At 36.6% G+C, this 26338-nt stretch overlaps 1 protein-coding gene across 1 annotated transcript; it reads right to left on the reverse strand.

The window, feature by feature from the left end:
• Positions 1 to 10321: 10321 nt before the first annotated feature.
• Positions 10322 to 18227, reverse strand: LOC114262008 (RHOMBOID-like protein 1). Its single transcript, XM_028202339.2, has 6 exons — positions 17628 to 18227; positions 16181 to 16344; positions 15346 to 15509; positions 14959 to 15218; positions 13956 to 14082; positions 10322 to 10798 (listed from the first exon to the last, which is right to left on the reverse strand). The coding sequence occupies exons 1-6, from the start codon at positions 17954 to 17956 to the stop codon at positions 10673 to 10675; spliced, it is 1170 nt and encodes a 389-aa protein (XP_028058140.2). The 5' UTR covers positions 17957 to 18227; the 3' UTR covers positions 10322 to 10672.
• Between the last annotated feature and the right edge of the window lie 8111 nt (positions 18228 to 26338).

Genomic DNA, 26338 nt, shown 5'->3' on the forward strand with positions numbered 1-26338 from the left:
TGATCGCCGTCCATGGCGAACAACGATGAGTTTCCGTTGTCTGCCATAGATGGAGCTACCCCGGAGTTCACCCGAATGAGAGAAGGCCCTCCCGCCATCCATCCAATGGCGGACTTGGGCACGCCCACCGGAGGCCAGTCAGGAGACGCGCGGGATAAGCGCGGAAGAAGTCATGGACATTCACGGAGTCCAGACGGTCACCGGCGGAGGAGAGACTCACACGCCAGACGTCTGGAAAATAAGTTGAGGGATCAAGACGCTGTCATCCGGCGAATGGCGGCGGAGATGGAGGATCTGAAGCGGCATGTCAAAGGGAAGGGTGTAGCTGGAGCGGGAGACCACAGTGAGCGCACCACGTCCCGTCGTTCAGGCGGCCAGAGTCAGCGACGTACTCAGTCCATATCTATTACCAGAAGTTACCAGGTTGGTGATTCCGACGCGCATGCAGAAAAGTCTAGCGCGCAAGACAACACCTACAAACCCTCACGTCCGGCGACGACGTCGAGGTACTCTTACTCTGCTCAGTCAGAGGATTTACGGGCGGTCTTAAAGGAGCGGGCTTGTCGGCGCGAAGCCTAGAGAATACCTGCTTTCCAGCGGCTATCCTACGGGGTTCACGCTAGCGAGGAGGTCGGAATGCCTCCACCCCGCCAAGCAGTGCCACTCTTTGAAGATACGGACTTGGCTAGGCTGAGTGCCACCCCTTTTTCCCTGGAAATAGAAATAACACCGCTTCCGACAGGCTTCCACCAGCCTAAGTTCACACTTTACGACGGAAAAACCGATCCATATATGCATGTGAGCCACTTCCGACAGGTTATGGCCGGACACAGGCGCAATGACGGACTTATGTGCCTAATCTTCCCGTCAAGTTTAGGCGAGCTGGGCTTAAAGTGGTTCGAGAGGTTGCCGAAAGGGAGCATACAAAGGTGGCATCAGCTGGCCGAGGCGTTTGTTACACGCTTCAAAACAACACAAAGACACCAAAGGAAGTCGATCATTTGCTGAGTGTCAAGATGGAACCGAGGGACACACTGAAGGTATACAACTCAAGGTACTGGGAAACCTTCAACGAGATCTTGGACTACCCGGTCAACCTTGCAATCACGCAATACAAGCGTGGTCTCTCGGTCGGACATAGACTGCGGGACTCGCTTACCATGCACCAGCCGACCTCCATGGGCTAGCTCATGCAGTGCATCAATGAGCACATCCGAGTAGAGGATGACGCGTCAGCTTCTACCATGAAGGCCACTCTGGTAGCAACAGACAAGAAGACAGCAGGCAAAGTGCACGCAGTTGGGCAAGAGTCCAGCCGCTCAAGTGACCGAGCTGAGGAATCGGACCGTGGTTCGAACCGTAAAAACCGGGGTAGAGGACGTCAGAATGACCGGGATGACTACCCCCGAGATGACGTAGCGGACGCAAACAGAAGGATGAAGGCAAGGATTGGCATAACCACGGTCTTCAAGATTCCAATCTATCGCATACTTAGTGAAATTCGAGACGAGGAGTATGTCCGGTTTCCTGCTAAGTTGGGCGATGGACAAAAGGGCTACAATCCGCGGTATCGTTGCACATTCCACCGGGAGAGAGGCCACCAGACTGAGGATTGTTTGCCTTTGAGGCAACACTTAGAAGAGCTGGTTGCGGCCGGGCATCTAGACCTTTACATTGATGGCGGCGTGAAGCCGAATCAGGCTCCGGTTGATCCCAAGGGACATGATAACCGAGACGCACCACCACAAGGAGTTATTAATGTCATCCACGGCATCGTGGAACCGGAGCGTGTTTGCAAACTCCGGGGCATGATAAAAAAGGCAGAGCATATAAGGGAAGTTTTGTCGGTACAGCCTGCCATCAAAAGGGGGAAGACTGAAGAAAAAGACGTGATTAGTTTCACCTCAAGGGATCTAGAGCGTATCCAGATGCCGCACAACGATGCCCTAGTAGTAACACCATGCGTCAAGGACTTTGATGTTAAGCGGATCTTGATCGATCAGGGAAGCTCGGTCGAGATCATGTCCTACGATGCGTTCAAGCAGCTTAAACTCCGGGAGACAGACTTGGCTCCGGCAACTTCGCCACTGGTCGGATTCAACTCACAACTAGAGTGGCCTTTGGGAAAGATTATCCTGCCGGTCAATGCGGGATCCGTGGTCAAGCAAGTTGAGTTTTGGGTGCTACAAGTGCCTTCGACGTACAACCTTATCCTTGGAAGGGGATGGCTACACGCCATGCAAGCTGTAGCATCGACTTACCACCAGGTGATGAGATTTCCCTCGGCTATGGGGGCAATCGAGGAGATTTGGGGCGATCAGGTCATGTCCAAGCAGTGCTTCGTAGCGGTCAACGGAAGCCGGGCTGCCAAATGATTCATTCAAATGATTGAGGGACCGAAGGACCTCATCCATGTGGCCGCCTACCAACAAGAGCTCTCTAAGAAATACAACAAGACGGTGCACCCCAGACCATTCAAGGTTGGTGATTGGGTTTTGAGGAAGGTTATGGGCAACACCCTGGTGCCAGGAGAAGGCAAACTAGGGGCAAATTGGGAAGGACCCTACAAGATCACCGGTCTGGCGAGCAAGGGGGCTTTCCACTTGGAGGATTTAGAGGGAAGAACAATACCCCGACCATAGAATGCGGCCAACTTGAAACTGTATTATTTTTAAGCTTTTGCTTTCTTTTCTTGTGCAAAGAAATTTTTTGGCTTGCACTGCAGCATGTAATTCTTTTTGTCAATTTATAGAAGTAATTTTGCTTTAGCACTTGGACTGCTGTTTTAATGTTAAGGACCGAAATGATTTACTCCGGTTGGAAGAGTTGGTGTTTTTTCCAACTTCGGATTCCTAACCGAGATGATTTACTCCGGTTGGATGAGTTGGCGTTTTGTCAAACTTCGGATTCCCAACCGAGATGATTTATTCCGGTTGGAATAGTTTGTGCTTTGTCCAACTTCGGATTCCTAACCGAGATGATTTACTCTGGTTGGATGAGTTGGCGTTTTGTCCAACTTCGGATTCCCAACCGAGATGATTTATTCCGGTTGGAAGAGTTGGTGTTTTGTCCAACTTCGGATTCCCAACCGAGATGATCTAATCCGGTTGGAAGTGTTGATGATTTGTTCAACTTTGTTATTTCGGTTTATGAATTTGTTGTTTTGTTCTGCTTAAGTACTTCAACCGAGTTATGAATTCCGGTTGACGAGGTGTTTTGTTCAAACAATGATTTATACCGAGATGTTTTGCTGAAGATGGAATTGATGAAAACCGTGCAAACACTTGGCAAAATTTGAATTTTTTATTGACAAGAAAATCTATACAAAAGGTGGGGACAGAGCCCGGTTACATCAGAAGCGTTGAAAGCAAAAATACAAAAAAGAAAAGAAAACTAAACCAAGGAGGAGAGATTGGTAAACTCGTCCTCGCCGGCATCAAGGTTAATGGTTAGACTTATGTCTTGGGCACCGGGCTCGTCATTGCCGGGCTGCTCTTGCACCTCGGCCTCTTCTGCCTCAGATTCTGTCTCACCTTCTCTCTCTTCAAGCCCTTCCTCGGCCTCAGCTTGCAAAGCGCTGAAGACGTCGTTTGCATAAGGCACGAGGTAGACCGGTAGCGAAGCTGGAGGAGGGTTGGCAAATACGTCGGTGTCAGAGCCCTGGCCGAGGTGTTCACAGGCGGACTTCCAGCCAGCCTTGAAGTAGATGTCTTGTGTTGCAAAGACTTGCTTCTTGTAGCTCTGCTCGGCTTCGTTAAAGCCGGCGTTGTTAGCAGCCCGGCAAGCTTTCTTCTTCGAATTTTTGAGCGCGTCTACCTCGGTCTGGAGCTCATCCCGTTTTTTCTCGGCCGCATCCAGCTGACCGAGCAGTCTGTTGTTATCGGCGTTTGCAATCTCAAGCGAAGACTTTGCCCGGCCGAGCTCGGCTTGGAGGCTCTCCACTTGGCTGGCTGTGTCATTGGCTTTTTGCCGAAGCCTATGGATGCGCTCCAATACGAGATGTTGTTTCTGAATGGCCTGCAAGAAGCAAAGTTGATTAGAAGAGGAATCGGGAAAACACTTGTGAAATTTTCAGAGGAACATTGACTTACCCTAGTCATAGACTTCACTGATGATTTGACCAACCGAGTGTCAGGGACGTGGTCGCTGCCGACCACGTTGCTCGGTAGTAGAAGAGTTTTGGAAAGATCGAAGGCGAGCAGATGCTCTTTGTCGTCCTTGATCGAAGCCGTTGTCGGGATGTCTTGACCCCAGTGCTTCAGCTGTGGACGCCAGGCCGGCACTGGGACGGGGGCGTCAGATGGATGCTCGGTGGTCAGCTCGGCGACTAGCTCGGCGGATGGGTCTGCCCGAGCTCTTTTACCGGCACGGCGTGGAGCAGGTTCTCGGCTGGACTGCCCGGCGGAGGCAAGAGCGACCATAGTGCCGCTGGATTGACCGGCGGCTGGCGAGTGAATGACGACGCTCGGCATCTCGGCAGATGTGGCGGTGAGCAGGTTCTTGATTCTGCTTCGTTTGGCCATTTCCTGTTCATCTGTTAAGCGAATGAGGGGAACGTCTGGTAGAGTTGGATCTGGTGGAGGTGTTGGAGCGCAGAGGAAGTCAGTAACTTTACTCCGGCGGGGAGCGGAGTATCTGTACGTGGGACTGTAGCTAAGCAATTGGTTGCAATCTCGGTCGCGGTAGCGAAGCGCGATCCTGATTGCCTCTACGTTGGGGAAATTATAATTGGCTTGCAAGGCTTGGATGGCTGCAAAAGAAACAAGGAAGAGAATGCTTAAGGTACATAAACATCAAGAAAGTGTATTAACCGAGGTAATTTGCGCGGCTTACATGTGCTGCCAAAGTTTTTGCTAATCATACAGCCCGGTACCTCGGCTGTCTCGTAATTGCTAGACATCCAGAAGAAATCATCGTCGTGAAGATCCTTGTCTGGTGTGTCAGTCACGATTTTCTCTCTGCCCGGTCTAATCTTGAGATAATAGGCGAGACCGTCGCCGGTGTGGCCTAGGGTGTATTGGCGCAGGATCTTGGCTAAACCTAGGCTAATGCCTAATCGGTTGTTTAGCTCGTGCACGCCGTTTATTATCCGGTAAGTGTTGGTAGACACTTGGGTGGGTGCTAGCCCGGTTCGGCGTAAGAACTCGGTGATGAGTGGGTTCAGAGGGAAGCGGAGTCCTCCTTCGACGATCGACAGCACGGTGAAGGGGCATTGTTCTGTTCTACCCCAAGGTGTGGTCTTTTCTTCTGCGAGCTCCAGGTGGACATCGGCCGGGACGCCGTACTGCTCCCTGAACGCAGCCAGCGCGGCCGGAGTATCCACTAGGAAGCGGAATTTCCCCATTTGTGGCCGGCTTAGTATATCCCGGTTGAGGGGTTTGGCACTGTGGTAATTGGTTGCTGCTCGGTCCTGAGAGCCTCAGGAATGACAGTGGTCCCCTTGGACTCTACAGGAAAAGGATGGCAAGTGTAAGTGTGAGCGCGGTCGCGCAAAAGGAGCTGGACTTTAGCTCGGTCATTAAGAGTGCCAAACCACCTCGGTTGTCTATTCTAACTAAGGAGCCCGGTCGCCCAAGCAAACCAGATGTTAGCCCGGTTGAGCGACCAAGTCCTTTTGTTATCTCGGTTTTTGCTGGGATTGAGACAAACATGTTATTTGCTCGGTTAGATTGGTTTTTTGGATCAAAAGAAGACCAGGAGCCCGGTTCGCCCCAGTTCTTCAGTGTTCTTCAGGAAGATAAAGAACACCAAGAACAGTGGGAGGTTTGGGACGGTTTCTATGGCCTATACCCTAAGAGCTACGTTTTTGTGCCCTAATGTATGTAATATGAAAGAAAATAGCAACAAAATAGGGGTAGAAGGACTCACCAGTGAAGGACAGGATCTATTCCCTCGAACACAAAGAATGGCAGACGAGGCCAAGGCAAGGATGCTAGAGCTCTGGAGCCGTATAACAGAATGGCAGTAGGAGGAGATGAAGTTTGGGAGGTCCTGTATGTATAGACAAGAGAGAGGCCGCCCAAATTCAAAATTCTGGCAAAAACGGCGGGTTGGCTGCTCGATGACCAATGGCAACCCGCCATGTGTCCCCATTTATGGCGACGTCAGGACTGAAGCGACGGGTTGAAGAGTCGAAGAGCCAACCGAGCTACTTTCGAAGAAAAGGATGTCAGCCGAGGAGTATAACCGGGCAAGTTTGCAAACAGTTATGTTAACTAGCCTGGTCGCCCTTTGGCATCTTGAAGACCGGAGAAATGTTATCTCGGTCGAAGTGAGTAATCCCAGTCACGCTTTCGCGGACGGAATTAAGGGGCAATTGAGAGGGTGATTTATGATCTGAAATTGGGCCGAGGCAACGGCTGAGCAGGTTGAGAGCCCAACCGTGTATGGGGCCGAGATGATCGACTATCCGCCCGGAGATGGGCTGCCAGAACTTGGCCCGGGTAGGAATTGGGCCAAGTGTGTGCCGCCCCGGACCGTAAAGAAGCTCGGCAAGGCAGTGCTCGGTTGGACCGAGCTGCTTGATCAAGGGACGGCTGAAGCCAGACAAGCTGAGCGACTGGCGCCCGGAAAGGCGTGGTCAACCGAGGAAACCGTTTGATCGGCAGGAAGGCCGACCACAGGAGGTGCCCCGAGCTCGGCTTTGCCGAGATGCCGCCTAGCCCGGTCCTCCGTGGGCCTAGCCAGTGAAGTGCTTGGGTATGAAGCACAACACGGCCGTGGATAGAGCAGCTCGGCTGCTGAGCTCCAGCTGAGAAGGCAGGCAGTTGTGATTAGGCGATGATCGGCAAGGTTTATGCTGACAGATGGGATAGCGGAGCCACGTGTCAAGAGATGACTGGGAGTGGATATGGGGCGCAGAGGGTATATAAGTATGTCTGCGCCCCCCATACGTGATGGATGAACACTTTGTAAGGAATTTCTTACACTCAAACACCTCTCTCTCTCTCTCTCTCTCTATCCTAAGGTGTGTGCTAACTTGATCGTCGGAGGGTTTTTCCGGCCACACACCGCCGGGTAGCTCACCATTATTTGCGCGCAGGTGATCGGACATAAACGGAGCTCGGAAGAAAGGAGTACGGGCTTGCTGGAATATTTGCTCCCCGTACATATGGTATTGTTATTGCTATTTGTTGTAGTGACACCTATAAAAAAAATAAATAGAAAGAAAAATGAAAGAATAAAATAAAGAAAATGGAAAGAGAGGAATAATTTCTCCAAATATGTATTTTTCATATGGAAAAAAAATCAAATATCTATATGTATTTTTAATTTTTTATTCAAACTCTAATTTCTCAAAATAATTATTTATAAAATTGGTGGCCTTTTTAAAAAAATGATTGTATTTATAAAATGATTGTATTTTTCAAAATAATTATTTATAAAATTGGTGGCCTTTTTATTCTTTCATTTTTCGTAATTTTCAAATAAATGATTGTATTTAATCTAGTATAAGGTTTAATGGTAATCAATTTATTAGCTCATTTTTTTTAAGATAAGGTAATGTTTGGTTATTCTACTGTATATATGCTTATCTTAATAATTTAGAAAATTTTTAAATATTGTATAGAATTTAATAATTTTGTTTACTAACATGATTAAAATAATGTATGAGTCTTTATTAATTTTTTGTAAAACCCCAAGAGAGGTGAGTGAAATTTACTATTTGAATATATAAGGGCAATCTTGAAATTTTTACTTATAGTACATGATGTCAACATATTCTGTTAAATAAATTCACAGAAAATTAACGGTGTGGGAATCTTAATAATAGTTGTAAAAGTAAAGGTAATTTTTATAATTATTAAAACTACAGGAAAAATTTCTGTAATTGGCATAAACATCAAGGAAGATGAGTGTAATTTAGCCCTTAAAATAATAGTAAATGTTATTTAAATTATGATTTTGTTAACTTGTATCTTCACATGATAAGAAAATCTAAAAATATCATACACTTTATTACACCCACTTTCTTATAGAATGTTTAATTTTTTAACAAATTTAGAAAAAAATTATTTTTAAAAAACTCAAGATTATAATAAAATAAATCTTGAATTTTTAATTTTTTAAAATTAAATTATAATATTTTATTTTTTAAAATTTAAACCATCTGTCTATTTTTGTTAAATAAAACTAATGATAATTTAGATTTTAGTTACTAAACTCAACCAAAAAAAATATATTCATATATACCTACATTGAGTTTAAACATTAAAATGTTCTTTTTTGTCAATTTTACTTAACGAAAATAGGCAAATAATTTAGATTAAAAATAAATTCAAAAATTAATATTTATATTGTCAAAATTAAAAATTTAAGGTCAAACTCTAGAGTTTTATTTATCATTTTTTCAAAATTTTAACATGTGTTACAAAGATACATCTTAACAAAATATTTAAATACAAAGGCCTTCAATTAAGGTCTCGTTTGGCAACTACATATTTTAACTAAAAAGTCTAAAAGTCATTATAAATTGTCACATCACTCTTTTTACTTTTCTGTATATCTTTTCGTAAAAATTAAAAAACTATTAAAATAACTTAATCTCAAATGAGACCTAAGAATTTATCTTAGATCTCGTTGAAAGCTGAGTCTCCTTTCACATATGAAATGATCATCATAATTAGTTCACGATAAATAATTCATCTTAAGTTTGAAAAAAATGTAAAAAATAAAATTATAATTTTAATATAATTATATTAACTTTCTTTTTAGTTTAGCTAGATGGACAAAAATTACTGTAAATAATGTGAAGCTACAAAAATAAAATTACTTAATGAAATCTTTTAATTTGTGTGAAAAAAATTAATATAAAAATATATTATTTTTAAATTTTTATTTTTTATACCGGACAAATAATTAAAAATGGAGAGAGTGATAAGGAGTAAATGTTACATGTAGATAGTGGACTACATCAACATATTATTTGAGTCAAACACAACTAATCACCCACATTAATGCTATATAGTTTCACATTTTCGATTGGTCCACACTTCATTCGAAAAAAATGTAAAACGAGTCAAACAAAATTAATCACCAACATAAATGCTCTAATGCTGTGTTTGGTTGGGGGATTTGGAGAAGGATTTGGAAAGAGAAATGGAAAAGGTATGTGAAATGTGAATAAATCATGCCTATATTTCACATAGTTTCACACACCTTTTCCCTTTCCTTTTCCAAATCCCTCCCCAAACCCCTCAACCAAACACACCATAAGATTTCACATTTTAGATGGATCCACACTTCATCCCAGATGAATGCAGCATGCGAAATTTTTTCTGTCCCTATACTTTACAGTCAAAATCTATATGACATCAATGTCATGAAACAAAATTTATATTATTAAGCAACTACAGAATGTTTTGAAAAGATGGTTAAAAATTATTTTTAAAATTTTTTTTTATCTTTTTGGTGAGAGAGGGGAGTGGGTCAAAAGAATGCAGCATGTGAAATTTTTTCTGTCCCTATGCTTTACAGTCAAAATCTATATGACGTTAATGTCATGAAACAAAATTTATACTATTAAGCAATTACAGGGTGTTTTGGAAAGATGGTTAAAAGTTATTTTTTTAAACTTTTTTATGAGAGAGGGAAGTGGGTTAAAAGTTGAAAAGTTTCTTTTAACCCACTTCTCAAAATAGGCATACTTGCCATATATAAATAAAAAGTATAACTTAGGCCTCCTTTGAAAAATACTAGTTTTAGTTTAAAAGTCAAAAGTTACTAAAAAAATCAAAAAGTCTATAACCTATATCAAAAAGTCAAAAAAAAAAAAATTTCTCTTTACTTTTTGCACATCTTTTTATACAAAATTAAAAAGTCATTCCAAACATATAAGTTCTTTTAATCTCATTTTTTCGCCAAAAAGTTAAAAAATTATTAAAATAGCATATTTTCAAACGAGAACTCAAGCCTCGTTAGGGAATAGACTTTTTTAGTAACTTTTTGACTTTTTGACTAAAATGTGATGTAAAAAAAACTAGGATGTTTGGAATAATTTTTTGGCTTTTTACAAAAAGATGTATAAAAAGTAGAGAGAAAATGAAATCTTTAACTTTTTAACAGGTTGTTGGCTTTTTAATTTTTTTTAATAATTTTTTAATTTTTTGACTAAAAAAGTTACTCGGCAAACGAGGGCATCAATGTACAAATCTCTCATTAAAAACGGAGTTTGATAAGGACGACAAGGTATATACAACATCAGGAAACCTTATTTTTCATATGCAAATGTAGTAGTGAGTAAAACTAGAAAATTAAATTACCAAAAAAAAAAAGAAAAGAAAAAGAAATTACAGCTTACCAATATATCGAGACAAAATAATAAAGATAAAAGAGAGTTTTCCATTTATAGATATGTTTATTTTAGTATTTGATTACTGTACAATACAACAATTGAAGCAACTTTACATTATCTTCCAATTTGCTGATAGCCTATTCCTTTTCTTTTCTGCAGATTCACCAATAAACAGATATGTGATAGCAGTTAATCAAACGCCCCAATTCAATCTGCAGATTCAACGAAGAAACTTCACGCCCAACTAATTGAAAGAGAATATTGTATAATAATGATAATAAGAATTCTTGTACTCTCTGGAGATGGACACACTACATTGTTCGATGGCACGGCTCAAACTATCTTCAGTGATCTCCTCGTATGTTCCGTGTGTACATCTCAACTGCAAAGTTGGGAGCACAGCTGTTCCAAATTGGAATGGCTGCTATTGCCCTCCAACATGTAAACCTTGCTTTTCCCATTGCTTAGGCATTTCAAGCTCAGCTGGTTTCCAACCATGGTGGACTGCGGCACCGTCATTCAGTACATGAAAAAAGAACAAGATCAATAACAAGCATATAGTGACTTCTCTGCTTTCTTCAATTAAAATCACACCCGCCAGCAAATTGTTCATGCTTAGGCAATCTCATTTTTCAACAAGTTTATCATAAGCCCGTGTGTATGAAATAGTATCACAACCATCATTCAGTATGTGCAGGGTTTTAAATATCGGCCATATGTATCATATTAACCGTTACGTAATGATAGTTTAGCCTTCTGATACCGTTATTCACTGATATATCAATTGGGTAGTATTATCCAATATCGGTTTATATTTGATTATATCACCGATATATTAATACATAGTTCGATACCGTTATTTAAAACCAAGTAACACAAGAAGAAAGAAATACAAAAGTAAATTCCAGCCAACATGTTCATTATATTAGAGCAACCACAGTGGACATGTTAACATACTATTAGTGTCAGATGTTAATAGTTAGTGAGCTTGTGGTGTTTGTTTACCCGTGCAATGGAGCTGCTAGCATTGATGTAAAGCAGTCAACTGTTAACATTTGTGTTAACTGTGACTAGCCATATAGCCAGCCATTGAGGGCCCCAAAGAATAAAATATTATTTTTTAAATAACAATCCAGAAGTAATATTATCGTTCTAAGTAGACATCTACTTATTCAAATTTTTTACCGTTGTGCGCAGTTTGTCTTCTTCAATAAAATGCAAACCAGTATCTATTTTTGACCATTTCCTATTTCCAACCCTTCCATTAAAAAGGAATTCAATTGTATATCAGCCAAAACTTTTGAAAAATGGATCCTCGACCTCCATTTTTCAATAATCATTTCAATAGGCAACAAAACTCTCAACCACTATTGCAATTTAATTCTCAAGCATTTTCTCAATTCTTTTCAAATCCACAATATTGTCAGACTCCATTTACTCAATTTATTCCAGAACAATCTCAATTACAATCTCATGAACCTCCTCCAGCAAGTGACATGCATCCATCCACAACACAAAAAAGAAAAAGGGAAAGGGTGAAGTGCAACAAAAAGAAAGAAATCCAAATTGAACAAAAGAGGAAGATGAAGCACTTTGTAAAGCATGGTTCGAGTCTTAGAAGATACAGCTACGGGTATAGATCAAACGAGAGCAAGGTTATGGGATCGAATTTGAGATGAGTTCAACCAACGCATCCATCCACAACACAAAAAAGAAAAAGGGAAAGGGTGAAGTGCAACAAAAAGAAAGAAATCCAAATTGAACAAAAGAGGAAGATGAAGCACTTTGTAAAGCATGGTTCGAGTCTTAGAAGATACAGCTACGGGTATAGATCAAACGAGAGCGAGGTTATGGGATCGAATTTGAGATGAGTTCAACCAACTCTTGGGTTATCAGAGCGATTGAATCAGCTTGGGTTTGATGAATCAATGGTCCAGCATTCAATCTCACCTTAACAAATATTCTAGATTTGTTCACACAATAGAGAGGACTCCGACTAGTGGCTATAACCTTGAAGATTCGATAAGTTATAGTTTACACATTTTTCTACTCAAATGATTTAATTGAAAGACTATTAATTTTTGTCTGTTATTTTTTGGAGCTAGGAGCTGCAAAACAATTGTATTATAGCTCACAGGGTCACCACTTTAAGTGGGATGGTTGTTGTATAATCCTCAAAGATAGTGCTAAATGGTTTAACTATACAAGAGAACAAGAAGAAAAAAAACAGAAAATTAGTCAAAGAAAGAGAGGTGCTTTCAATGTGGATGTTGATCAAATTATAGATTCATCAAATCCGTCTACTCCAGCAACAACACCGAGTTTAGCTACAGGATCAATTAGCATTGACAATGATGATGATTCTCCATTTACTCAAGAAGCTCATGAATTACCTCGACCCGTTGGTGACAACACAATCTATAGATGTTTGTTGTAAATTATAGCAGTTGCCGAAGTGAAACATAGCCATTGGCAATGGAGCACTGATAATGTGAAATATAGATGTTGGCAATGGAGCACTAGTAATGTGAAATATAGCCATTGGCAATGAAGCACTGGTAATGACATCAATAAATTTTTTAATGGTTTAGTTAGGTAGTTAACTTGTCCATTGTGGTGCACACACACACATTAGTTTAGACAACTATTTTACACACTAAATGGGACCCACTTTTGCCTTGTGTACACTTTAGTACACTTTTTTAGCTATCACATTATGGATGCTCTTAGGTGCCTTGATGGAGATCCCCCCACGTGAATAGCCATGACTGAGTTGGACACACATGAGGTGGTTACCTCAGGTGAGCATATCTGCCTTAAAAGAGCATGAGCAACCCAACAACAAGAAGCGCCACTAGGAAGGGATTCTTATCTTCTCCACTTGCCAAGTATACAAAACCCTAATTTGCTTTCTCTTTCTATCTCACTTTCTCTCCCTTTATGACTTAAGCATCAAAGGGGCTTTTTGGCCACACCACGGCCAAATAGACTCATTATTCCTTGTCTTGCAGGGTATCCCATTTCACCAAAGCACTTTGAGCAAACACTCGAGGCAACGTCCCATTATTGTGCGGAAGTCACCTCCACAAAGGAGAATTTCAAATTTGTAAAGATGCTTTGATGGGCAAGAATAAGATTTCTTGGAAACTCTGGCCTTTTGATGCAAGAGTGCAAATTCTTATGTAGCACATATTTGTTCTTTGTAAGATGCATATGGTTTTTAGAGAAAAAAAATGAAGCAATTGCTATGCTAGGAACATAGAAGATTTTCATAGTATGAAAAGATAAAGGTGTGGGACTCACATAAGTAGGCTCTACATGTGAGGCTCACCTCTTGTCTCACCTATGTACCTGATTCTGTGAAAATCTTTTGTGGAATTATGCTTTTTCATAAAGCAAAGGATTCGCTAGTCAAGATTGTGCATCAAAAACAAAGAGGTGTTGTGAAAGAGTAATCCCACTAGATTTATTTGAGAGTGTCCATGACAACATGATGCAAACATCTCTTTGTTTCATTGTATGTTAGATTTGAATATTGTGTATGGGCACGCATGTGAGAGAGAGAGAGGGAGAGAGGGAGAGAGGGAGAGAGGCAGGGAATGAGAATTAATGGAAAAGTAAGCACCAAAAAGAAGACAATAAAATTGGCAGAATGAGTTACCTCGCAATAGACTTCGTCTGGTTTGCATTTCCATAAAGAGGTAGGGACACAGCTCATATAATGACACCAAGAACAGTATTGATTCCCATCAACCCCTCGGAGGAGTAAAACCATGCCAATAGTAAAGCTGTCAAAATTCGTGTCATTGATCAGAGGCTAGCCAGACTACACCATGTAATTAAAGGGATTTACCGACGCATACTATAATGAAACTTCACAAAAACTAAAAAGCCTTTTCTCAAGATTTTCCAAAATTGCTCATCCAGTTTGCTATAACTAGAAATATATGCTTCATTTTGTTCCATATCCAGGGATGTTCATAGAAATCTCAAGCTACCATTATATGCATGTTGGGAAACATGAATTCGTCAATAGTCCGTGAATATTACCATCAAATTATCATTGTATTTATGTTGTCATGCATCAATTATCACCATTAACATGCTTCTTTCTTACTCACTTCATCTGAAGCAAATGGTAACTATTTTACCCCCCGTGTTTTGGGAATTGAACAGAGCTACTTCCATATTAATTTCCTATGAGTTACAATTTGAAGTTTAACAAAGAGAGTTTTTTTTTTGCCATCAAACTCTCACATTATCAAATAACAAAAAATTCATGTAATCAACCCCACCGATTAGGACACATGGCTTATTATAATTTAGTTTGGTTTGGCTATTTCAAATAAATTTCCTCTAAACTGGTGCATAACAAACCAAACAAGCGAAAATACAATCTGGGATGCTAGCAAGTATCCGTTACACTCAGCCACCTAACCTAGGGAAAAAGAGATTTATGTTAGGAACCTTAAGCCTATGTTTGAATGATGGCTTTGGGTAGAGATTTGGAAAGGTAAAGGTAAAGGGAAACAAAAAGTGAGGGAAATGCCTAGTAGAAAGAAAAAAAAAAAATGGAACAAAAAGCCCTTGGCCATCACCCTGAGTACCTAGCTACAAATGATGATGGTATAAAGTTGCAACCAAAAGCGAGAAAGAGAAGTTACCTGGCAGTAAGAATTATGAGAGAGAGAACGAGCAATACAAACTGATACATCTTGTATTTAGGTTTAGATGAGTTCCCATGGTAACGAGGAGGAGTATGTCTTTGCCTCACCCATGCATACTGTGGTCGAATCAAAACCACAAACCCAAGGAGAAATCCGGTAATAAATCCTCCAATATGTGCATAGTTGTCCACATGTGGCAAGATTCCTACTGCTAAATTAATTGCAATGATGAGAATGAGAGTCAATAGCGCTGCAAACTGATGAAAAGGCCACCCAAAAAGTGTAAGATAATCAAATGTTGGATATATCTGATTCAACAAAAAAAAAATTAAAAGAGCAAATGAAATAGGAAGCTTAGTCTAACAAAGAATAGTTTCCAAGTACTTTATTGGCATATATCGTCCAATTTGTAAGGAGTTCTGAAAGCATGCCTCCAAGTAAACCAAATAGTGCACCAGAGGCACCAACGGAAATTGTTGTCCGGATGAACAAAGATGACGACAAGCTCCCGCCTATTCCAGATATAACGTACAGTAAACCGATCCGCACTGTTGAAGGGTTAAATTAAATTACAAAAAAGGCTTCAAACTACAAACCTATATTAACATTGCGATAAAAACAGTAATAATGAAGCCATGGTCAGGACTTCAAACATATTCTTTCCCCTTCCAAGCACACGTTAATGTATATTAATTAGGCGTTGTTTTTAATGAAGAAAAGGCAAAATTGCATTTCCTCTTAAGGCTCTCTGCTTTCAGTTTGTACTATGGAATACTAGGATAAAGTAACAGATTCTTTCCACTTTGAACATTTTTTTAACGAATGAAGAAAATGAAATATTGCATTTGCTCTTAGGGCTCTCTACTTTAGGGTTGTACTATGGAAAACTAGGATAAAATAACAAGAAATAAAGGTATTTGTTTCGTTGGGAAAAATACATGTTGCTTTACGAAGTTTAGTGCTACTATTGATAATGTCCAACAAAAGTATAAAGCTTTAAAACACGCTCTATCATGTAACCCATTTAAAGGTCATAGAAGCAAACTTCTATAAATATAAATACATATATTGCTCTCTTTGGGAGCACAAGTTGCAAAGTTACATGATAGGGATAAAAAGTACAAAGGAAAATTTCAAAATCTTGAACCTTGAGATGATGTAACAATGAGCAAAACAATGCCACTAATTAATGTGAAATAGGGAATGCTAATACACATACCAAACCCAAACTCCTGCTCAAGTCGAATGCCAACAAATACCAGACTCAACATATTGGCGAGAACATGGAAGAGTCCTGCATGTAACCATGTACAACTGATCAGGCGCCATACCTCGTGATTTTCAACCACTTTCTTCACTTCCAAAGCCCCCATAAGCTGTAGGCTGAACAAATGAAACAGATGAAATCAGGTAACATTTTATCCCGCTTTAGAACCCTTACAAAGACCTGTGACCGAATGTTCACAGTTCAACAGCTTGGAAGCAAGTCGAATAGAAATAGTTCTCACTAAAAATCCTATGGTTAAAAGCTAGCAAGTGTAATCTTTCTTTGTTACAACATGATCACATTCAACAGCTTGAGGAAGAGAAAGAGAGACCTCAAATGTAATTTCCAAGCAAATCCTATAAAATAGCGAAAACCAATCTCTTCATACATTCACATTAGGAGGATAGAATGGTAAGTATTGTTTAACATGATGTTGTCTAACTATGGACACCCAAGGAACAGTGAAAGAAACATATTTGCAAGAAAGGAAGGATCAACTAGAATGAAAGCATGATAAAAAGAGTATTCAGGCATAAACCAGAATAAGAAAAAGAAGACTCCAAAGATTGAAAATTTGTTTCATGCTTTCAAGATAGAGAATCATATGTTTCTAGCTGCAAATTCTAGACTACCTGCCACTGGAATTTACATGAATACAAACACACAGCATTAATCAAATTTGTTTTTTCACTATTTTCCAAATTCAAGCACAGATGGCATGCTACCAGATGCAATTTCTTGCTTCTTATAGTCGACTGCTTCCCATAGTGTGCAATGCAAAGCAAAAGCAATTTTAAAACACGAATGTCAACATTAGTCACTACTGGAAAACAGAAACTACAATGCATTAGCCGTCAATGAATCAAAAAGAACCTGATTGTGGTTAGTTAAAACCACTATGTAGGTTGAGTAAGTTTTCCTTCGGATGCTTCGTTTCTAATCTTTATAGGAGGTAACCTAACTAGAACATAAAAGCAGCAGTGAAATTCACCCAGTTTCAGCCAAATTTTCTTAAAATTGCAGGCAATCTTTATCCTCTTTTCCAACAGCCCACTTGTTGAAATTGCCAAATATTTTTTAGTCGTTTTGGCAAGTTTTAAATTGCCAAAATTTGGAATTTATTTTTACTTGTTAATCATGCAGATATAGACAAACTTTAAAATTAAGTTTATAGTCAAATTGTTAAACTCTTTAACTCTTTAAGAATAGTCAAGTTTTCTTGGAAGTTTTACAAAATAAGAAAAACATTCCCATGTTGGTCTAAATCCTTTAGAATGAATAGTCCCCACACAAACATATCAAAATTGGAAATGAAAAACAAACAATGCTGGATCAAAATTCAATCATGCATTTGTTTAGTTTATTCAAACATTAAATCAAGCACAATCGAGGGACTTACGTTGAGCCAGAGGGTCCAAGGAGGGGATTTTCCTTAAGGTTCTGAAAAGCGAATCGGCCTAGAATGTCAGCAGCCAAACAATTGTGGGAATTTCGAGGACAATCATTGATATACATAGCGATCGCGAAGAGAACAATATTGGCGACTACAAAAAGGGGGACTAACCAAGGGAAATGCTTCTTGAAGGGCTGATAGATAGGGGTGGTGGGGGGAGGAGGAGGGCGAGGAGGACGGGTGGGAGAGCGGTGGTGGTCGGCGGGGGGGCCGCGGCCGGGATGGACGGTGATCTGGAGGTCCTCCTCGTCATCCAGTGGAGAAGCCCTCCCCATAGTGGGCCGGTGAGAGGAGGGAGGAGAAGTGAACAGGATTGAATTTAGAAGAGAATGTCCATTTTTGGAGCTGTGGATTGAAATTGGGAAAGAAATTAGAGAACCATGAATGGACGATAAAATTGTGAATTGAATCTAAATTTAGAGAGAGAAAGAGAGGATGAGGAGAGAGAGGTGATATGCAGAGGAGAGAGGAGGTGTGTTTTCCATTCCCATGATTTCCAACGGTTATTACCAGACTTGTTTTTCAACGTGCATGTCTCTCTCTCTCTCTATTGTTCGTATTGTTTTATTGAAGTTATTCATTACTTACGTGTCATTTTGCTTGCCTGTTGGGAGGGAGGTAATGTTCTTACAAATTAGTTTTGTTTTTTCTAATTTTTTTAATATATATTTAGTTTTTTATTCAGGTTGTTTTGATATTTGATTATTTTAAAGAAAATGATATAAAAGTTCATTTTTAGACTTATTTTTTAAATTAAATGATATAATTGGTTGATGATTAGAGAAAATATGAGAAAGGATATTGCTTTAGATATTTTAATTGACCGTAAAAATTGGGTGTAATTTTTGAACTTATATAGTAATTTTTTGACTTTTTATAAAAATATATGTAAAAAAATAAAGAAAATAGTTGACTTTTTATAGAAATTTTTGACTATTTTAGCCTATTACCAAAACAAACCGAAGAAGGGGGGTACAGTTGTGCCTCTTGTGGGAGATTGTCCTGAGTGTTTTTCGATGATCTAAACCGTTTGTATTGTAGGGTTTGTCGAGTAGATCATCCATACAAAAAAATCAAGTTAATTGGATAGCCATAGCTCTATAACCAAAGTACATTTGTTTCTATAAAAACTTGTGGCAACCCGTGCTATGCACGGAATGTATAATTTAAACAATTTATTATACTCATTTTTTTATTATAAAATAATTTTTTTTTATAAATTTAAAATATAATAAGGAGGTATAACTAACAAATATTTTGAATACAATAACTATCTAATACCTAAGTTCATACATTCATTTTTTCCATAAATTTGTCATTTGAAACATTGATTATAAAATTATCTTAGTCCAAGTAGGTCATTTAGCAGCATGAACTATATTTCTATTGGACATTATTATAGCTTTAAAAACAAATAATGTAAAAATGGATACTATTACAAATAATGTAAAAATTTTAAAAATGAATACTGCCTAACCAATTGTGACATTGTTGATGATTGAATGCAACTCGAATCTTAAACGCAGAGTTTGAACAAAACTTTATACCCAATATACAAACACTAAAACAACTCAATGGTATGTTAGAATATATAGCTGAAGTGTGAAGCATTTGAAAAATAAGATAGAAATGAAATTGGAGATCATTATCAAATATAAATAAATTTGAAGATAATTATTAGATTAAAGATTAAAATAAATTAAAAAAAGGGATCATATGAAAAATAAAATAAAAATAAAGTTGGAGATAATGATAGGATTGGGGATTAAAAAAAAATTAAAAAGGTAGAAATAAGAAATAAAGATAAATGAAGATAGTGGAGAAGATTAAACAAAATAAAAAATTAATAAAAAGAGATAAGGAGTCTTAGATAAAGTAAAAAATTTAAATAAAAACAATATTAAGAGAAAGAAATTTTTTTATTGGAGAAAAATGAGGATGACAAAAAATTAAAAACATAACTTTGAGAGAGCGAAATGGAGGAAATAAAATCTTAACTTTGATTAAGAATTGAGAATTGAGACTTTGAAAATTTTAGAGAACACACTATATTTGTTTATATATATAGTATAGATATATATATAGGTAAAAAGATAGATATCAAATCTAATTTGAAAAGTAAAGATAAAAGTAAATAAACATCCTACAAAAAAAAACTGTCACGGGCCGACTCCTTTAGAGGCGCAGCGGATCAATTTTTGCCCGTGTGGCGCTCAAACTCCACCAAGTTTAAGCCCGCCATAGCTCATTGACAAATCGAGTGTTGATGGTCTCACCCATTTGAACATTAGGGCCCAATGCTTTGTCAAGCAAAACAACTTCACAAGGAAGTTCCGTCTTCACCCGGACGCCACAAGTAGGCCTGACGCCTCCAGTGCACCAAGCACGGCATAAGTCGCTTCATAGCGCCAAGCTTTATCTCAAGCAAGGTGCTCGCCCAACTTAGATTCATGTCATCAAGGTGCCTAGCCACACAACAATGTGCTAGCAAAGGTCCTCAACTTAACCGACAAGCCAATGTTTCATGTTGGGTCTTTGATAGCATCTCGAAGTGTCGTAGGGTCCAAGAGAGATATGTGGGAATTCGGTTGCTGATAATCAAAATTTTAAAAAGATAAGATATTTATGAGTAATTATGTATGAGTAGAAGACAATTTAATTTTGTTTGTTATATAAAAATAAAGGCATATATATTTTATTGAATAGTAGCAAATAAATTTACTTTTTTAATGAAGTTTTAATAGAATAAAATATATTTAATTAAATATATTTTTTATTTTTGCCAAAATTTTAAAATTGAGAAATTGTGTTTTAGATTTTGAAGTTGTTGTGTGTGTATGTACTTAATTGAGTGTATATTGGTTGCAGATGATCAGAATAACTCTCATTTGAGAGAGTTTGAATGAGCAAATGTGAGATTAACTTTATGCCGAGTTGATCTTCTTGATTTCGAGAGTTTACGCGAAGCCATTAATGGGTGTGATGGTGTGATAGACATGAAATAAAATAAAATAAATTATATTAAATTCAAGATTTGGTGAGTTTCGAATCTGATTAAATTGAAGAATAAACGCAAATCACAAATTAAAAAGTAGCAAGCCCAAATCATGCAAAATGTAATGATGAAGAAAATGAAAAGATGTGTATGAATTGAAAAATATTAGAAAAAAATATATATACACACAAAAATAATAGACACTGGAAAAATACGTATAAAGTAATAAATAATATTAGGAGCATAAAAATGGAGAAAATTAAAAGATGTGTAGATGAACTGAAAAATATTAGAAAAAAAATATATGTACACAAAGTAACAAACACTGAAAAAATGCGTATAAAGTAAGAAATAATATTACACTGACTTGGTAATGATTTTCATAGATCATCAAACTTGCAAAAGATAACAATGGAGAGGATGAGTTATTTTGAGGAAGGATAGGTAGATGAGAGAATAATTGAATGTAATAACGATAAAGATGAAAAGATATGTAGATAAACTGAAAAATATTAGCAAAAAGAAATATATACACACAAAAGTAATAAACACTGAAAGAATGCATATAAAGTAAGAAATAATATTAGAAGCATAAAATAAAGAAGATGAAAAAATGTGTAGATGAATTGAAAAATATTGAGAAAAGAAATATATACACACAAAGTAACACACACTAAAAAAATACATATATAATACGAAATAATATTACACCGATCTTGTAACGATTTTTCCATATCATCAAACTTGCAAAATGTAACAATGGAGAAGATGAGTTATTTTGAGAAAATAAAAGATGAGTAGATGAGAGAATAATTGAATTTGACTGGAATAAGCTAAATACAGAAACGTGTGTGTGGAAATTGTAGGAGTCATGGGTTTTTTTTTTTTTTCTTTTTTAAATTGAGATTGAGAGTGGGATAGATATTATTGTGGCTGATAGATATGGATGAATATTTTATTATTTTGAGATAAACATATTATGGGTGATGGATATGGATCAACATTTTATTATTTTATTATTTTATATAGGAAAAGAGAGTGAGAAGGCTTGAAGAGTGGAAAGGGATATGAAGAGAAGTGCCACGTAATATTTGTTTTTCTTTAAAATTATGATAATTTAGGATTCAAGTTTTTGAGCCTTTTGACTTAACAACTACATTTGGTTTCTTTTTGTTTTTTTTATTTTTCATTTTTAAATTGAGATTGAGAGTGGGTTAGATATTATTGTGACTGATAGATATGGATGAATATTTTATTATTTTGAGATAAACATATTGTGGGTGATGGATATGAATCAATATTTTATTATTTTATATTTTATATAGGAAGAGAGAGTATGGATTAATATTTTATTATTTTATATTTTATATATGAAGAGAGATTGAGAAGGCTTGAAGAATGGAAAGGGATATGAAAGGAAGTGCCACGTAATATTTATTTTTCTTCAAAATTATGAGAATTTAGGATTCAAGTTTTGGAGCCTTTTGACTTAACAACTACATTTGGTTATATATATAGCATAGATAGATTAACGGTTAACATAACTTTCATAAATTTTTAAAAACAATTAGAACCTAAATAGATTAACGGTTAACATAACTTTCATAAATTTTTAAAAACAATTAGAACCTAATTATGGGGTTATGAATATCCGATTAGTTTTATTTTTTACATGAATAATATTCTTAACGAACCTTACAATTGACCGGTTTAGATCATTGAAAAACACTCGAGACCTCCCACAAAAAGGCAACAATAACTGCTATACCTTAAGGCACAACAGCACCCCTTAAGTAGATGTACTTTAAAAATATAATATTTATGGAAAAAAAAAGTTGACAAAAATAACAATAAAAAAGGCATACATTTCTAGATTTTTTTACAAATATTTTGATTTTTAAGTAAATCTAAAATGTACAAAATTAAACTAAAATTTTAAAAAAAATCATAAAGAAACTCAAAAATGATTTTCAAAATCTAAACCAAACAATAAATTTTCCTACAAACTAATTTTTTATATATTAATAAAAAAATTAGAATATAAAACATGAGCTGCTTATCACATGTAGGGCTGTGCAAAATACCGCATAATCCGCTAAAATCGCACCAATCCGCATCAATCTGCACCGCTCTAACCGCTAACCGCGGTTTAAACTTTAAAATTTATAATCCGCCAACCGAACCGCCCCGCTCCGCTATAGTTAACACATATATATTTTTTAATCTCCAATGAAATTTCAATGTAAAAATGAGTATGAGAGAGATTTAAGATATAAATTTATTACAAATTAGTAGTTATATATATGAAACATATTATGTAAAATTACTTTGTGTTATATATCTAAAAAATATTATACAAATTAGTGTTATATATTATACAAATGTATGATAATTGGTTAGAATATTCTTTAATTCGTCAATCCGCCAAAAACTGCCTAAACCGCAATTTGTCAATCCACCAATCCGCCATTCGATTTGTAATTCTACTCTCAAATCTCCCGAACGGCACCACACACACCCCTAATCACATGTGATATGTGACACATAATAACAAATAATATTTATTACACGTCCAGTTCCTAGAGTTTACAACTTGTGTCATTTAGACGATTTAAGAAAGATAAATTCTATTGTATGTGCATCTAATTACTACCTTTTAAGTCTTTTTTGTTATGAGTTATTAGGGTATTAATTACGTCTTGATTATACACGTTGTGATATTAGTTATAATATTATTTTAATTATAATTCAAAAACTTTTTGATTATACATTGTGCAGTGTTTGGTTTTAACCCCTTTTTTCCGTTATGACTCTTCTAGGATTGACTTATGACATTTGTAATGATCAACCTCACAAATATCATAATTTGTAAACGATGCACACTCCTTTCATGTTGGGGTAGGCATATGCCAGGTTCAGGTCGGGACGTCACTATATAATAAGAGATTTTGTGCTGCCTAAGCCCAGTCCGACCCTAACATCGAGCCTCTACATCTACCCAAGTCCATTCCAAAAAATAATTATAAATCTCAAGTCTACCTATCAGGTTATATATTTTTAAAAAAATTTAAATATTTTATAATTAAATTCAATCACACATTATTTTTCTTAAATAAATATATTGACATTATTATAAATTAAAAGATTTTGTATATAAATTGAAGAATTTCTTAAACAACTTCAATCACACACACCACAAAACGTGAGTTTTAATAAAATCAATAAAGATAAAGTTTGCATTCCAACAAAAAATAAATATTTTAATGTATTATAATTAATTAATTAATTTAATAGCGGGTCAGACCGGGCTGGGTTGAAAGTATAAATCCCAAACCCAACTCATTAATATTTCGGACTGAAAATATTGGCTTAGTCCTGTCATGTAGACTAAAATAACCTTCCTAAGCCCTAACAAAATATAATAGTTAGGTATGGCGAGTTGGCCGAGTCAACGGGCCGATGCTCACAGGACAAGTAGGGGTGGACATCGACCCATTCTCCCACCTGACCCAATTTTTTTTTCTAAGATTTGGGAATGTTATTTTAACCCACACAACAGGTATATGTCATATCATTACCCTTTTGAAAAAGAATTAATATATATTTTAAGGGGAGATAATTGCCTAATCTCTAAATTTCTATCTAATGATGTGATAAAAAAAAAGTTAAATTTTAAATAATTAATTTTTAGGAAAAATTATGCAAATAGTCCCTGTAATTTACACGATGTGTCAATTTGATCCATGTAGTTTCAATTTGGTCGATTTTGCCCATTAATTTAACGGATTGTATCATTTTAATCCAATAAATAATAGTTGTTAAGTTAATTTAATAGAAAGTCAAACAATGTGTCAATTTGATCAATGTATTTTTCACAATGTGTCAATTTAGTCCCTGTCAAAATCGAAAAAATTGAAACTATAGGGACCAAATTGACATATCGTGTAAAATACATGGACCAAATTGACACATTGTTTGACATTCTGTTAAATTAACTTAACAATCGCTATTTATTGGACTAAAATGACACAATCCGTTAAATTAATGAGCAAAATTAAACAAATTGAAATTACAGGAACCAAATTAACACCTCGTATAAATTACAAGGATTATTTACATAATTTACTCTAATTTTTAAACTAATCAATGACAGACATGGAATAGTCCATACATAAAGCTATAACTCTTTAAATTAAATGTCATTATATCAAACATGCTAATTAAACATGGCCATGAATGGTTGGTTAAATTTAAAAAGATTTAAATTAGTTTCACATAAAAATATATTTTTATATTTTAAAAAATTAACTTTACCCAAAAAAAATAAAATTATATAGAAATAATGTGTATTTTAATCAAACTAGTTCTGGAAATATTATTATAAAACTGATTTTAAAAACTTAACTATAGAAAGAATACTCAAGTAGAATAACACAAATTTTACGGAGGGATGGGCATGCCATTGCTAGTAATGAGATTCATATGTCAATGTCATTTAAATGTTTGATTCTGCTAGGAATCCTCTGTAAAAGAAAAAAAAATATATTTTGAATATTGGGGATTCAATTATTAACTTTTGCTCATAAATAACTAACATTCCTTCAATAATATGAGATTTTCATAGGTAAATGGGGAAAATAGATTCCTATCTAACTTGGTAATGTGATTTATGTTGGAGTAGACAATCAGCAATCCATTTTCTATTCCAATCACGCTCCAAAATATTAGAATTATAGAGATCTGAAATCATATTTTCATTCATTTTTAAGATTTCTGTAATTCAAATATAGCTTGTACTCTTTGTAGTAGTTAACCTAAAGTGTCCCTTTAATGTAAGTGTTTTATGTTCTTTCTATTCAATACATGTAGAATAAGTTAAGGTCTGAATTTGATAGATCAATCTATATGGTTCATGATCCAACAAAATTGAGACCCACCACCACTTGTAACCCAAGGCATGCATCCAAAACACAGGCTTTCCATCTCTATTCACCTTTTCTACTTTCTCTCTTTACATCTATACCTCTGACAAAGGTATCAGAGAGTCTTTGGCCAGTACCACACCACAACAACTCACTTCATTTTCTCTTATAGGCTATTAGATCAAATCGAGACCATACAAATCTGTTTAACAACACATTCCATGATTTCCGACATTCTTCTATATATTTTATAATGAAACCAATCTTTCATCCATTTTGCTTAGCCAAAGCAGTAGTTCCACTTCCACCTGGGTCTCAAGTTATCAGAAAAAAGTAGTTTAATTTTGGGAAAATCTACAATGTGTACCTTATAAAAGGGCATATGATATGCACTTATTGTATGGTCCATATCGTGCCACATCATAAAAAATGACCTGCTAAACCGGTCATGTAGGAGGTTACAGAAAGAATTATAACTTTTTTTCAAATATCATAACAATACTACAATGAATCATAACAAAGTCATAATATTCACCAAAGTGTCATAACAAAGACATTATAAATCATAACAATATAATGACAACTCATAACAAATATAGTTATTTGTAATCAATTATCATAACATTTGAATCGTAACATTTTTTATTATGATTCACTATGACAAATCATAACTTTTGGTAGTACAAATCATAACTTTTGCTAATGAATCATAACCACAACTTTTTTCTCCACAATCATAA

Source organism: Camellia sinensis, chromosome 3, assembly GCF_055761805.1.
Source record: "Camellia sinensis isolate YWXY chromosome 3, ASM5576180v1, whole genome shotgun sequence".
NCBI classification, from domain to species: Eukaryota; Viridiplantae; Streptophyta; class Magnoliopsida; order Ericales; family Theaceae; genus Camellia; species Camellia sinensis.